At 41.9% G+C, this 13846-nt stretch overlaps 1 protein-coding gene across 1 annotated transcript in view; it reads right to left on the bottom strand.

Moving 5' to 3' along the window:
- LOC118817851 (latent-transforming growth factor beta-binding protein 4-like) overlaps nucleotides 1-13846 on the bottom strand; it is a 236274-nt gene that overhangs the window by 111170 nt on the left and 111258 nt on the right. Inside the window, exons 8-10 of the mRNA XM_036584808.1 lie at nucleotides 13098-13214; nucleotides 12172-12249; nucleotides 1170-1236 (exon numbers count right to left, since the gene is read on the bottom strand). Of these exons, the coding sequence (XP_036440701.1) occupies nucleotides 1170-1236; nucleotides 12172-12249; nucleotides 13098-13214 (262 nt within the window). The remainder of the gene's footprint in view (nucleotides 1-1169; nucleotides 1237-12171; nucleotides 12250-13097; nucleotides 13215-13846) is intronic.

Below are 13846 nucleotides of genomic sequence, written 5' to 3'. Positions count from 1 at the left end.
AAGATGAAGCTCTGCTTTTACTACTTTAATCATCTTAAAGGGAAACTCCAATAATTAAAAATTCTCCCTAGTTCAGTGTGTGAGGTGTAATCAGAGAGATTCGGAGTGGTTTGGTGTGAAATGGTTCAGATGTCTTTACAGTGGTGGTGATAGGAACCAGGCGTCGCCATGACTACAACACAAATGTAGACATTTTATTTACTATCCAGAACCACCAGTGAACCTACACGAGTCTTCTGGGTTTATATGGAATGTTGATGATGGAAAATAGTGGAAAATCTGAATTTATAAGTGTCCTTTGGGGACTATTTTGCATGTATCCCTCCACCATGAATGAATTTTACGGCTGAAATCGTGTCAAAGCTATCATAAAACAGTGTCTCAGTCATCAGGCAGTGAAATCATAACCATTTCATATAATAACAAATAAATGAACCCGCTTTGGCCGTGTTGTCACAGCGTGTTGTTATTGTTCAGTGTGGCTCCCGTCGCACAAAGCTGACGTAAACCGCCGCGCGATGATGTTTGGATCTGGTCTGTTTGGGGTAATTTGGGGAAAGTACAGAAATCCTTTATGCCGTATGAATCGGTCAGTCAAATCACACACTTACTACATTACCGGAGCTGCTCTGGTAAACTAATCCAGCTCCAATAGGGCTTTGACTGCAGCTGAGGGGCTCTATTGATATTAAAGGAGCTTTTGTCAGCTCAGAGCTCTAGAAGGCAGCTGCCCAGTCACAGGAAGCTTACTAGGCACCATGCACAGAGAACACTACATCACAGACCCAAAGGCGGCAGGGTGTTAACAGCGCTGAAAACAAGCAGAGGCTTTATTAACAGGCCTATTCAATAACACTGGGCCTCATTCACCAATATCTCTAAGTCTGTTCTTAAGTGTGTTCTTGAGAAAGGTCCTAAGAAAACGTCAACGTCAGATTCCTGACGTGTTCTTAAAGCGCAGAACTGTTCTCACCTTTGTGCTCTTGTGTGTGTAGAATCTGTTCTTACCTAAGAACAAATCTCAAATAAGAAAACATTGGTGAATGTCAGAATCTTCGTAAGTGGGTTTTAAGAAGAAATTTCTTCTTAGGAACGGTTGGTGAATGAGGCCCAATGTTCCTTGTTATCATTAGGACCTATAAGGAAACATCTCAGAGGGAATGACTCACCTATGTCGCTCTCTTTGTGGTTCTTGATCAGCTCAGCGAGCTCAAAGTTCCCAGCGATGATGGCCACCTGCAGCACAGAGTGAAGAACAGGATCATATATTTTTGAGCGACTTTTCCGCAAAATGTTGTGGTGGAAGCTGAAGCGGATCAGTGTTGGAGCGGATACGCACACCTGAGCCTGAGCTTCGGCTAAAAAGGTCTGATTATCGTGGCATTTTGCTAAAATATTTATATCATCATGCAGATCAGATTATAATTTCTGTGACATGTTCACTTTGCTTCAAAATCACTTAAAATCTCTTTACATTAACTTACATTAAAAGTTAAGAATGTTTTTGCCATCTCCTGTTGTTGACTTGTGAAGTCATTATAAAAGTTGCGAAGAATAAACCACACAGAGTCGTGCACTTTTGAGGAGAAGGTTAGATTTATTTTAGACATCTTCATACAGAAATGTTCACAGATCACCAGTTGGTTCCTTCTCCCACAGAAAAGCAGGAGCAAACACCAGTTGTACAGTGTTATCACCCTCAACTGGCCCAACAAGCCCAACAAGTATCAAGGTTGTGTATCCTTGATAGAGAGACTGAGAAGTCCAGAACATCCTAAGATGACCTAAAAGGATCAGGCCTTTAGAGACAGAATGACTATAAGCATATAGGAGTAATACAATTAACCACAATCCAACGATCCCGCTGTGATCATGTATGAAAGAAAATGATCAAAAACTATATCATTTTGATTAAATGCTGATTAAATACACAAAACTACCAAACTAACATTCTAGGCTGAGCTTTCTTTGGGCAGTGACGATATGTGACACCATTACTCCAGCTAACAATATTGATTGGGTGTTTTCATATTTGTATTTTGTTCAACTCTTCACTCTTAAGAAAGATGGTTCTCCAAGGGTTCTTTAGCAAAGACAGTGGTCTGACAGGTGGAGGAGACCGACATCAGGAGCTAACAGCCATCCTACAGCACTGTAAACATAACAGCACTTTTAAAAATGATGGTTCTTCAAGGGTTCTTTAGTAAACCAATGGTTCTATACAGAACCATGAACACAAAGAGCCATTTCCACGCTTAAATGTTTTTATTTCATGGTGAAATGGTTCTTCAGATTGATGGAGAATGTTTTGTGTACATAACTATATGGAATCTTTTTGAATATGGTTCTATATAGCACAAAAAAGGGTTCTTCTATTGTTATGATGTCGAGCTTGTAACAATAGAAGAACCCTTTCGGGTGCTATATGGATCCATATATAACACATTCTCCATCAATCTGAAAAACTATTTCACCATGCAAAGAACCATTTAAGCATGCAAATGTTCATGGTTCTATACAGAGCCGCTGTCTTCACTAAAGAACCCTTGAAGAACCATCTTTTTAAAGCGTGATAGTTTTGTCTTTACAGTGCTGTAATCTTCGTCTCGTCTACTTGTCAGAGTAAATTTCCAAGCCTGTTCACTTATATTCAGTTAGAACTGCATTCAGATTATTTAAATTAAAAATAAATAAAATGATGATAAAATCAATCTGGTGGCAGAAAGACCTGATCAGCCATCTATTTATTCTATTTTATAATAAAGTAACTTAAATAATTCCATCAGATGGACTTTAAGAAGGAAACAGTTGATACACCTACTGCACTGGACAGTAAAGCCCTGACTGATTAATGTACTGATCGTGTGCATTTAATCTGGACATGACTTGAACTCTTGGGCTAAGATTTGACTTTAACCATCTGCAGCCTCTAATCACAACTCACTGAACTACACACATACACATATACACTACATGTCCAAAAGTATGTGGACAGCCCTCCTAATTGTTGAGGTGTTTCAGGTGTTTCAGCCACACACATTACTAACAGGTGTATAAAATCAAGTACATAGTCTTGCAGTCTCCATAGACCAACACTGGCAGTAGAGGGTCGCACTGAAGAGCTCAGTGACTTTGGCACTGTTATAGGATGCTGCCTCTGCCACAAGTCAGTGTGTGAAGTTTCTGTCCTGCAGATCTGCCCCAGACCACTGCGAGTGCTATTATTGTGAAATGGAAGCGTCATATGATCAACAACAGCTCAGCCACGAAGCGGTAGATCACGCAAACTGACAGAGCTGAGAGGTGAAGTCAGCACAAGAACTGTGCATCAGGAGCTTCATGAAATGGGTTTCAATGTCTGAGCAGCTGCACACAAGCCTAAGATCACTATGCGCAATGCCACGCGTCGGCTGGAGTGGCATATAGGGCACTTTCTACTGGGAGGTAGAAACCCTAACCCTAAAACTCACCTGTATGTTTCCTTTTTTCTACAGTAAACGGGTTTTGGGCAGCAGGACGCTAACATTACTGCTACTGAGTGCTGATGGGTTGGCGAGCGGAGCAGCTCATTGGCTGATCGTGCCCACTGACGTTGTAAATGTACATGAGGTGCCGTTTTAAAACTCGAGTTTAAAAGCTCTTAAAAATATAACAGCAGTGTTAAAATGTTTTATGCTGCTCTGTGTTCAGGAAATTAATGAATTCTTTTACATTAAAAATGTTTCAGCATTTATAAACTATGATTTTGCCCAAATGCTCCATATCAACCCATTCATTCTGGACTCGCTCGGGAGCGCCCTCTAGCGTTTGAGAAACCCGGAAGTGGTAATTCTCCTTTCTACAAGTTCTCTGGGTGGAGCCTTATTTTAGCCACGCCCTGCATTTTAGAGCAGGAAGTGAGGCTTCATCCCTGTCCCTCATGGCCACATGGTGAGCAGTTAGATCCCATTGTTTTGAAGTAAATGTGTCCCAAAGTCTGAAAATCTTTTTTGCTGAAACACTAGTCAAAGCTGTGTTTGCTGGTCATGAACTGCTGAGTTTTTGAGCTCAAAATTAGCTAAAATTGTCACCACCGAAACAGTCACTACTGAAACAGTCACTACTGAAACACTTGGTAAAAGATTGTTTTAGTAGTGACAAAATGGAATGTTGAATCATTAGTTTTAATAAAGTAAACATAACTAGCGTCACTCAAAACAAAAGATTTTAGTCTGAAGTCCAAAGTCCCAAATGTGTTTCAGCTCTGACCAGTTCAGTACACTCTAAAATTATGGTTCTTCAATAAAGACAATGGTTCTATATAGAACCATGAACACTTAAAAAAACATTTACGGGGCTCCCGAGTGGCGCAACCGTCTAAGCGTTGTCCCTCATCATCGCGAGTTCGATCCCTGGTGATGCTACAGCCGTCCGTAGCCGGGAGTCCGAGAGAGCACAATTGGCCTCGCTCTCTCTGGGTGGGTGGGATGGCCCCTCCTTCTCCCCCCATCACTCAGCGCGATGCTAGTCAGCGCAGGCGTCTGTTAGCTGACGTAACAGATCTGGCGGTTGGCGCTTTCCTCCGAGCGCGTTCGGCTGTCCAGTGACGTTGCGTGAGCGGCAGCTCGAAAAGAAGCGGTGGCTGGTTTCACAGGTCTCGGAGGAAGCCTGTGTTAGCCTTCACCCTCCTAGCGTTGATAGCATCGTGTGATTGGGGGAGTCCTAACTAGCGGGTGGAATTGGAGGCGACTAAATTGGGGAGAAAACTGGGTTAAAATCCCCCAAAAAAACCATTTACATACTTACAGTTCTTTAGACCGATGGAGAATGTGTTATACATGGTTCTATATAGAACGCTTCTGAAAATTGTTCTATATAGCACCAACAAGGGTTTGTCTACTGTGTACAAGCTTGACATCATAGTAGTACACTCTTAAAAAAAGTTGGTGCTTCAAAGGTTCTTTAGTAAAGAAAATGATTCTATATAGAACCCTGAACACTCAAAGAACCTTCTACATGATTAAAGGTTCTTTGCATCATGAAAAGGTTCTTCAGATGGAGAATGTGCATGAATGTGCTATACAGAAACTTTTAGAAAAGGGTTCTATATAGCACCACAAGCTTGACATCGTAACAATAGAAAAACCCTTTTGGGTGCTATATAGAACCCTTTTCCAAAAGGTTCTAAATGGAACCATGTACAACACATTCTCCATCAATCTGAAGAACCATTTCATGATGCAAAGAACCCTTTAATCATGCAAAAGGTTCTCTGAGTGTTCATGGTTCTATAGAAAGCCACTGTCTTTATTAAGGAACCCTTACAGAACCATCTTTTATAGTGTTTAATAACCCATATCTAAGTGTTTGTAACACTTGTATGTATTTTGCTTACAGGATTTACTTCGTGTTTGCAGTGTGACTCAGGAAGGTCTTATTCACAGTGCTAAGCCAGTCAATGAGAATGTGTGGTGTAGATTCAGAGACTCTAAAGCTTCATCCATCCTCCTGCAGTCTGATACGGAGGAGGACGCGGCTCAACAAACACTAAAAATAACAAACGCGCCGTTTCATTCAGCAGCAGGAATTTTTCCAGAACAACCAGCATTAAAACCTCAGCGTTTCTCCAAAAGCCCTCCTGCGCCCCCCCCCATGCTGCTTATGCTTTAATGTAGTTATGTTATAACTGAAGTTTGGGGGGAGGAGCATGCCTGAAACCCCGCCTTCTTCCAATCCAACGGCCTATAAATCCGCATCCTCGCCTTCCGTTCCTATGACGACGTGTTCTCAATCTTGTCTCCTCCCTGTTCCTCAGTCCTGCATCAGTCCTACTACAGCTATGAGGGGGTCCGGCCTTCTAGCTACAGGCAGAAGCTGCACAGAACTCCAGCCCAAGTTCTCAGGGTTCTCCTCCTCCCTCAGTCAGTCTTCCCTCATACTACCACCGCCATGTTGAAGGCACGGTCTGAACTCACAAAAAATCCTTTACATTTTTGCTTTTCTTTATTCATTTACTGAAATCAAAAGAAAATAAAAGTGCAAACTCAAAACCGTAGACAATATATTCAATGTAAATCGATTCTATATCACAGTACATAATAAATTATGAACAGTTCCATGCATAACAATTATGTAATGTAAAACCAATGTATTTTGCCAGTCTCTGAACAAAACCTTGTATCTTTCAAAAAAGTAACTTTCAATTTAAGTTAATATAAATCATTTTCTACCCTCCTTTACTTTTTAAATGACTTGGTATCGTATCATCTGTAAAGCACTTCGAATGACAGCAGAATATAAAAGATGCTCTATAAATAAACTTGCTTTACTTTACGGCAGAAAGATTTCATTCTAAATCTTATTGGACCAGCTCGACCGGTCCATTTGTCATTATATTTTGACACAGCGTAAAGGGCAAGTGGCTTTTTCAAATTATGAAGAATAAATTTAAAAATAAATGTGGCAAAAATGGAGATTCACTCTGTGCAATGGAACAAAACAATTCAGTTCAGTGCAGAGCTATTAGTTTGGCACAGTCACAGTGCCAGTGGAGCTCTAATCCAGAAATGCCGGTCCAGCTCCTCTAATGAGCATCACAGACAGCATCAAGAGCATAATGACGATCCACTGAGAGGAACCATAAGGCAGCTATGTGCTATTACAAGTGTCATAAAGCTAGATGTTCCTGAGGAGGACAGGTATGAGCACAAGGTGAGTGTTTCTAATAAAGTGGCCAGTGAATAGAAGCACAAGGTAGGTGTTTCTAATAAAGTGGCCAGTGAGTGGAAGCCCAAAATAAGTGTTTCTAATAAAGTGGCCAGTTAGTGGAAGTATAAGGGAGGTGTTTCTAATAAAGTGGCCAGGTAGTGGAAGCACAAGGGAGGTATTTCCGATAAAATGGCCAGTTAGCGCAATGTGCAAGGTAGGTGTTTCTAATAAAGTGGCCAGAGAGTGGAAGTACAAGGCAGGTGTTTCTAATAAAGTGGCCAGTGAGTGGAAGGACAAGGTAGCTATTTCTAATAAAGTGGCCAGTGAGTGGAAGCCCAAAATAAGTGTTTCTAATAAAGTGGCCAGTTAGTGGAAGTATAAGGGAGGTGTTTCTAATAAAGTGGCCAGGTAGTGGAAGTACAAGGGAGGTATTTCCGATAAAATGGCCAGTTAGCGCAATGTGCAAGGTAGGTGTTTCTAGTAAAGTGGCCAGATAGTTGAAGCACAAGGTAGGTGTTTCTAATAAAGTGGCCAGATAGTTGAAGCACAAGGTAGGTGTTTCTAATAAAGTAGCCAGAGAGTGGAAGTACAAAGTAGGTGTTTCTAATAAAGTGGCCAGTGAGTGGAAGGACAAGGTAGCTATTTCTAATAAAGTGGCCAGTTAGTGCAATGTACAAGGTAGGTGTTTCTAATAAAGTGGCCAGATAGTTGAAGCACAAGGTAGGTGTTTCTAATAAAGTGGCCAGTTAGTGGAAGTACAAGGTGGGTGTTTCTAATAAAGTGGCCAATACAAGGTAGGGGTAACCTGTATTGTAAACCTGTATTATAACGAGTTACAGCATCATGATAAAAACGGGGGGAAGGCTGAGACCACTGCTGGCGTTTCTGCCTCTCTTTAAAAAACGATTTGCTGAATGTTGTCAGTGCTTTCTTCACACTGTGGTGATGTGGAGCTGTGAGGTGTCACAGCCGAAGCAGATGTCGGGTGTAAACGGTCTCGTTTTAAAGAGCATGTTGCGGTAGGACTTGGTCCAATGCTGTAAACAGCGTCTCTGTTGGTGGATGAGATTTCCCAGGGCAGATGGAAAGAGCAGAGCTGGACCTTCAGAGGTTCCAGATTTGACAGGCAGTGTTTGGATGCCAGTGCTCCATCTGTTGTTGATTTAAAGCAAACGCCTCCACCTTTACTCCTGCCAGTTTAGTCAGGAGTCTCGTCCCTGAGGACTGAATGTCCCATGGTTGTACGGCTCTGTCCAACATGTAATCCAGGTTTCTCTGAAGCAACAAGTCCATCATTTACAAATACATTTTAATCTGAAGTTTATTCTCCTCAGACACTGCAGCACCTGCACACAGCTGCACTCCCTCATCTACTGCTGCTTACACGATTACTGTATACAGAGATTACAATAATGCAGATAGATAGACAGATAGACGGAAAGACACACAGACAGGACAGATAGACAGATAGATAGACAGATAGACAGACAGATAAATAGATAGATAGATAGATAGATAGATAGATAGATAGAAAGACACACACAGACAGACAGAAGGACAGATAGACAGATAGATAGACAGACAATAAACAGGCAGACGGACAGATAGATAGACAGAAAGACAGTTAGACAGACAGACAAACAGGTGGACAGACAGACAGACAGACAGACAGGTAGACAGACAGATCGATAGATAGATAGATAGATAGATAGATAGATAAACAGAGAGAGACAGACAGATAGATAGATAGACAGACAGACAGACAGGTAGACAGACAGACAGACAGACAGATAGATAGATAGATAGATAGATAGATAGATAGATAGATAAACAGAGAGAGACAGAGAGACAGACAGAGAGACAGACAGACAGGTAGACAGACAGACAAACAAACAGACAAACAGGTGGACAGACAGACAGACAGGTAGACAGACAGACAGACAGACAGACAGATAGATAGATAGATAGATAGATAGATAGATAGATAGATAAACAGAGAGAGACAGGTAGACAGACAGACAGACAGACAGAAAGATAGCTAGATAGACAGATTTATTTGCTTGCTTCATTTCTCTTTCACACCACACTGACAAAAAGTTGCTTAAAAGTTGCTTTAAATGTAAACGACTCAAATGTGTTCACTAAAAATGAATAAAATACGCTACATCAGCATAATTAACTGATTTACGTTAATGTAATATTCCATTTGTGTGGAACTGACGTCACATTCAAATCACGTACATTCAACAACTGTTCTTTCAGTGCGCACATTCGTTTCTTCCGTGTGTCTGTGAGAGTGGACAAGTGTCTCTCTGTCTCTGTCTCTGTCTCTCGCTCTGTCTCTCTGTCTGATCCTGTAGTAGAGAGTCTGAATCTCAGTCCTCTCTGTTTTCTGTTTTATCTCTCTGTATAATTCCCGAGTACAGCAGGTGTGATTCCTCTGTTTTAGGAAGCTCTGCAGCTGAGAGATCTTTGAATCTCACTGCAGTTGGTTCTTTAGGAGAACGACAGCAGTAGACTCTCTCTTTCAGGAGGAGAACGTTCCCTTCATCCGCCAGCTGGTCTCTATACACACAGCAGTCACAGAGTTACAGTGTTAAACTGGACCTTCTCTCATATACCTCTCTCTCTCTCTCTCTCTTTTTTCTCTCTCTCTCTCTCTCCATGTCTCTCTCCCTCCCTCTTTCTCTCTGTCCCTCTCTCTCTCTTTTTTCTCTCTCCCTCTTTTCTCCCTTCTCTTTTTTCTTTCTCTCTCTCTATCTCTTTCTCTTTCCCTTTCCTTTTTCTTTTTCTCTTTCTTAATTTCTTTCTCTATCCTTCTCTCTTTTTAAGTGTCTCTCTCTCTCCTTCTTTTTCTTTCTCTCTCCCTCCCTTTCTCTATCTCTGTCTCTCTTTCTATATATATATATATATATCTCCCTTTCTTTCTCCCTTCTCTTTTCTCTCTCCTTCTCTCTTTCTCTCAATTTCTTTCTCTTTAAGTCTCCCTCTCTCTTTCTGTGTGTATCTCTCTTTGCCTCTCTCTCCCTCTAGCTCTCTCTCCCTTTTTCTTTAAGTATCTCTCTCTGTATCTCTCTTTATATCTCCCTCTCCATCTACCCCTCTCTCCCTCTTTTTCTGTGTCTCACAATGTCTCTATTTATGTCTCTCTCTCTCCCTTCTTCTCTCCCTCTCTCGCTCTTTTCCAACACTGATGTTTCTGGCATCTCTTCCATTATACTGCTTCTTTTCCTCCCATAGTAAACTGGGTTTCCATGGTAACCACCTCCTATCTGTCCTCCTCTGAGTGGGATGTGGCCCTCAGAGGCAGAAGCTGAAAGGGTTAAATCATTCTCAATGCACCACGAGCTCGTCTGTCACATCTCCACCGTAAACTTCATCTTCGTGTCTCTGTTCTCTCAGAGCCTGTTTACACTGAGCCAGCGTGCCGTCCGCTGTTCTGGCTATTTCACCCCATCGCGCTCTATTTACTCCACCATCGTGGAGACCGTGGGGAACCCTCAGGGCCCTGTAGGGCTTCAGAGAGGGACTAATGACTGCATAAACAATCACTTACATCATTTTTGTCATTCTTGTCGTATTTAAACTCTGTAGCGAGTCTCTTATTTCATTGGTTAGAGTCTTTTCTAATCTACGTAGATACATTACAGCGAGTTCTCACGCTGGTTAAGACTTCAGGAGCTGGACTACCGTAATAATGACGATGTGGCAGAGCATTCAACCAATCATGTTTCGATTCAAAATGAGACCATTTTTGGGAGCACTCCAGAGCTGTGTCCGAAACTGTGCCCTATTGCTCTGCATCTGGGTCGCTCTGCTGCTTCGGTCCCGCAGCTCGTGTGAAAGCGCTGACCTGTTAACATCACACCGAAATGAAAATCAAGATGTTCCGCATCACTCACAGCACGCAGAGGCACAATCCTGAAAAACACGTTTCTTCAAGGTTTCTTTAGTAAAGAAAATGCTTCAATATAGTTTTATGGTCCTATATAACTGTTACAAACTTGACATTCAAATGTTCTACATAGAACCATATACAGCACATTCTCCATCAATCTGAAGAACCATTTCAGCATGCAAAGAAGCCTGCAAAGGGTTCTCTGAGTGAGCACGGTTCTATAAAGAACCATTGTTCTACTAAAGAACACTTAAAGAACCCTCTTTTTAAGAGCGTAGGATGTGTGAATCAGCCCTAGATGCCCTCAGCGTGGAAATGTTTTAAAGCAGAAAATTCAAGCCGATCAAATTCCACGTTTTGTTGATTTCCTAACCGAAAATTGAACATAACTTAAATTCAACTGGCTTTTTTCTGCAAATCTTTGAGCACAGTTTCTATTTTTTTGCTATAACCTCTGCACAGGCCAAATGTTTTATTTTTCATCCCAATGTTAAATTCAGAAAATGAACAGTGATTGTGCATTAAAATGCGCTGAAGTGTGTCTCTGTAGAGGACGTGATCACTTATTTATGCTTGGAAAATCAAAAAGATGTCATTTGCTAGGGGTGCACAAACTTAGAAACTTACATATGATTGCACTGATGATACAGTTTTGTTTTGTCGTTGTTAACAGAAAGTAAAAATCACTAAAAGAAAGTTTAATGCAGGTATTTTTTTCAAACAGCAGAGCTGTTTGACTGTCACATGTACATACGTACCTACAAACGTACCAATCTACATAATCTACAAAAGGACAAGTCATGCAGATCATGGCAGTTAGGATTGGCCTCCTTTTTGTTTTAGGCTATCCAGCCTTTGAAAGCTTTTACAATGAATTTTAATTCACGTGATGAAGAGCCCTAATCGATCACAAGGCAGCCCTGCTGCTGTAGAGTGTTGTCCATCTGTTGGTGTACTCTGTGAAATGAAGTCCATCAGGATTATCTGGGAGGTGATTAGTGGTGTGGAGTGAGGAGAGCTCCTGATATGACAGTTTCAATGTTGCTGGCTTTTTAAAACATAAATATATCACACTGAACAGCACAACCACACCTCCTTACTGCTTGCTGTGTGCTTTACTGAGAGCCGGAATATCCTAGTCTTATATTATACAGCCCCAATTCCACAAAAGTTGGGACGCTGTGTAAAATGTACATAAATGTAAATAAAAACAGAATGCAATTATTTCCAAATCTCATAGGCCCATGTTTTTTTCTGAAACTGTAGCGCTTCCCAGACGTTTACAGACTGTTGTTCAAAGAAGAGGGGATGCTACATGATGGTAGACGTGGCCCTGTGCCAACCTTTTTGAGATGTGTTGCTGCCATCAATTCAGCAACAATGGAGTTGGGGAACAATGCATGCGGTGCAACTGTTGCTGTTCTGTGTTGAAGGTTTAACCATTCACACATCACCGTTCAGCACAAAAGTTCTCTCAGGAGTGTCTGACAAACTTGGAAGACATTACTGAGTGCGAGTTTTCCTCCTACACAGTCTCCGGTTGTACACTGATACAGCAAGAAACAGAAAGTAGGAATGAAAGGTACCTGAAATGGACTCTGGCTGTTGTAGTTTTTGACCTCTTTATCAGCTCCTCGCACCAACAGCACACGAGCACAGTTATCCTGCAGAACAGACACTGTTAGAGCACGAAACACACTCAGACACACTGTGCAGTTCCATACAGAAGCCAGAGAGCATCCTTCACTTCCAGTCGAAACATCCCACCAAATACGAGTTCTTCATTTTTCAGATATGAGATATGAGATCATCCACCTGCATTAAGAAGGAGAAAGTCAAAGTGCAACAACAGGAGTTTCCAACACTGAGACTAAAAACTGATTAAAAGCTACAGAGGAAATGGGGCTCCTAACAACCACCTGGAAGAGCTGGTAGACACCAACCCTGCCCCCGTCAGATAAACAGCACTTAAAGCTTTCATCTCTGAGAGAGAGGAGAAAATCAAGCTGCTTCAGATCTGAAAACATCCACAGGTGTTTCTGTCCATCCTTCCACTGTGAGAAGACGACTCAGCGCTGTGGGTCTGAAAGGATGTGTAGCTGTCAAGAAGAACCTCACTGAGAAAAGGAGACGGACACACCAAACAAAGAAGCTGAACGATGGACTGACCACCCCAGAGTCCAGACCTCAACACCACTGAATGTGTTTGATTACTTCAGAAAATGATCAACCAGCTTCTAAGACTGAACTTTGGAGGTGTGTCTGCAGATTCTTTGAGGAACTGAAAGTGAGTCTCCTGAAAAGAATGGAAGCTGGAATAAAGGTAGAGTGACTCACTGACTCAGACAGCTGAGAGTAGATTTAGCTGTTGATGCTTTTGTGTGATTTTCTGCCAAATATATAATTTTTCTGACACAGTAAACTCAATAACTTGTACTTAATGCCTGTTTTGACTGGAAATGAACGGATAAATGAAGAGTGGTCTCTGCACAGTATATCCAGTGGTTCATACCTGGTTGTAGAGGGCACAGATGTGTAGGGCAGTGTTTCCTGAGGCGTTCTGGGCGCTCATATCCGCTCCGTAGAACAGCAGATGCTCCAGGTGCTGAACGTGGCCGTGTCTACAGGCCTGTAATACACAAACACAGCAGCAGAACAATAAGGGAGAGCAGACTGCAGCACCTTAAAGCAATGCAGCTTTAATGCTCAATGTACTATCAGCGCTGTACCATCTCAGAGGTCTGCTTCCTGAACCAAGCCTGACAAAATACCGGGTTTGGGCCGATTTTTCACGTCTGACATCAGGCTCACGTCAGGCTTGTGTTTGTTTTCTACTGAGTGTTCTTTATGTCATTAATTTAGTCTATAGCTGCGTTCTGAACGGCTCCAGAAGACGTTTTTAAGCTTGCCGAAAGCAGGTTCCAGCGGGTTTGGGTCGGGCTCTGGTTTCAAACTGAGCACTACCAGTCTGGCCTGGTCGGGTCTCTGAATGGCGGGTAGAGGTCAGCTTCAGTTTCATGCCTGTGCAGGCCTCTAACTACTGTAGATACTCTAAGGTTTTAAAGAACATTTAAGTTTTCTCCAGCCAGGAAAGGCCTCTGTCTGCTGGATCTGAGTTACTGTGGAAATTTAACGTATGATACAGATGCAGCAGATAGAGATTAGGCTAAAAATGCTGGATGACTCCTTTAAATCCCCACACGAGGCTGATATAAGGTCTAACAATTTTGGATTACTTGTTATAATAATCCTTTTTACTAA

The sequence above is a fragment of the Colossoma macropomum genome, unplaced genomic scaffold (genome assembly GCF_904425465.1).
Source record: "Colossoma macropomum unplaced genomic scaffold, Colossoma_macropomum, whole genome shotgun sequence".
NCBI classification, from domain to species: Eukaryota; Metazoa; Chordata; class Actinopteri; order Characiformes; family Serrasalmidae; genus Colossoma; species Colossoma macropomum.
This window is presented reverse-complemented; position numbering and strand designations above follow the sequence as displayed.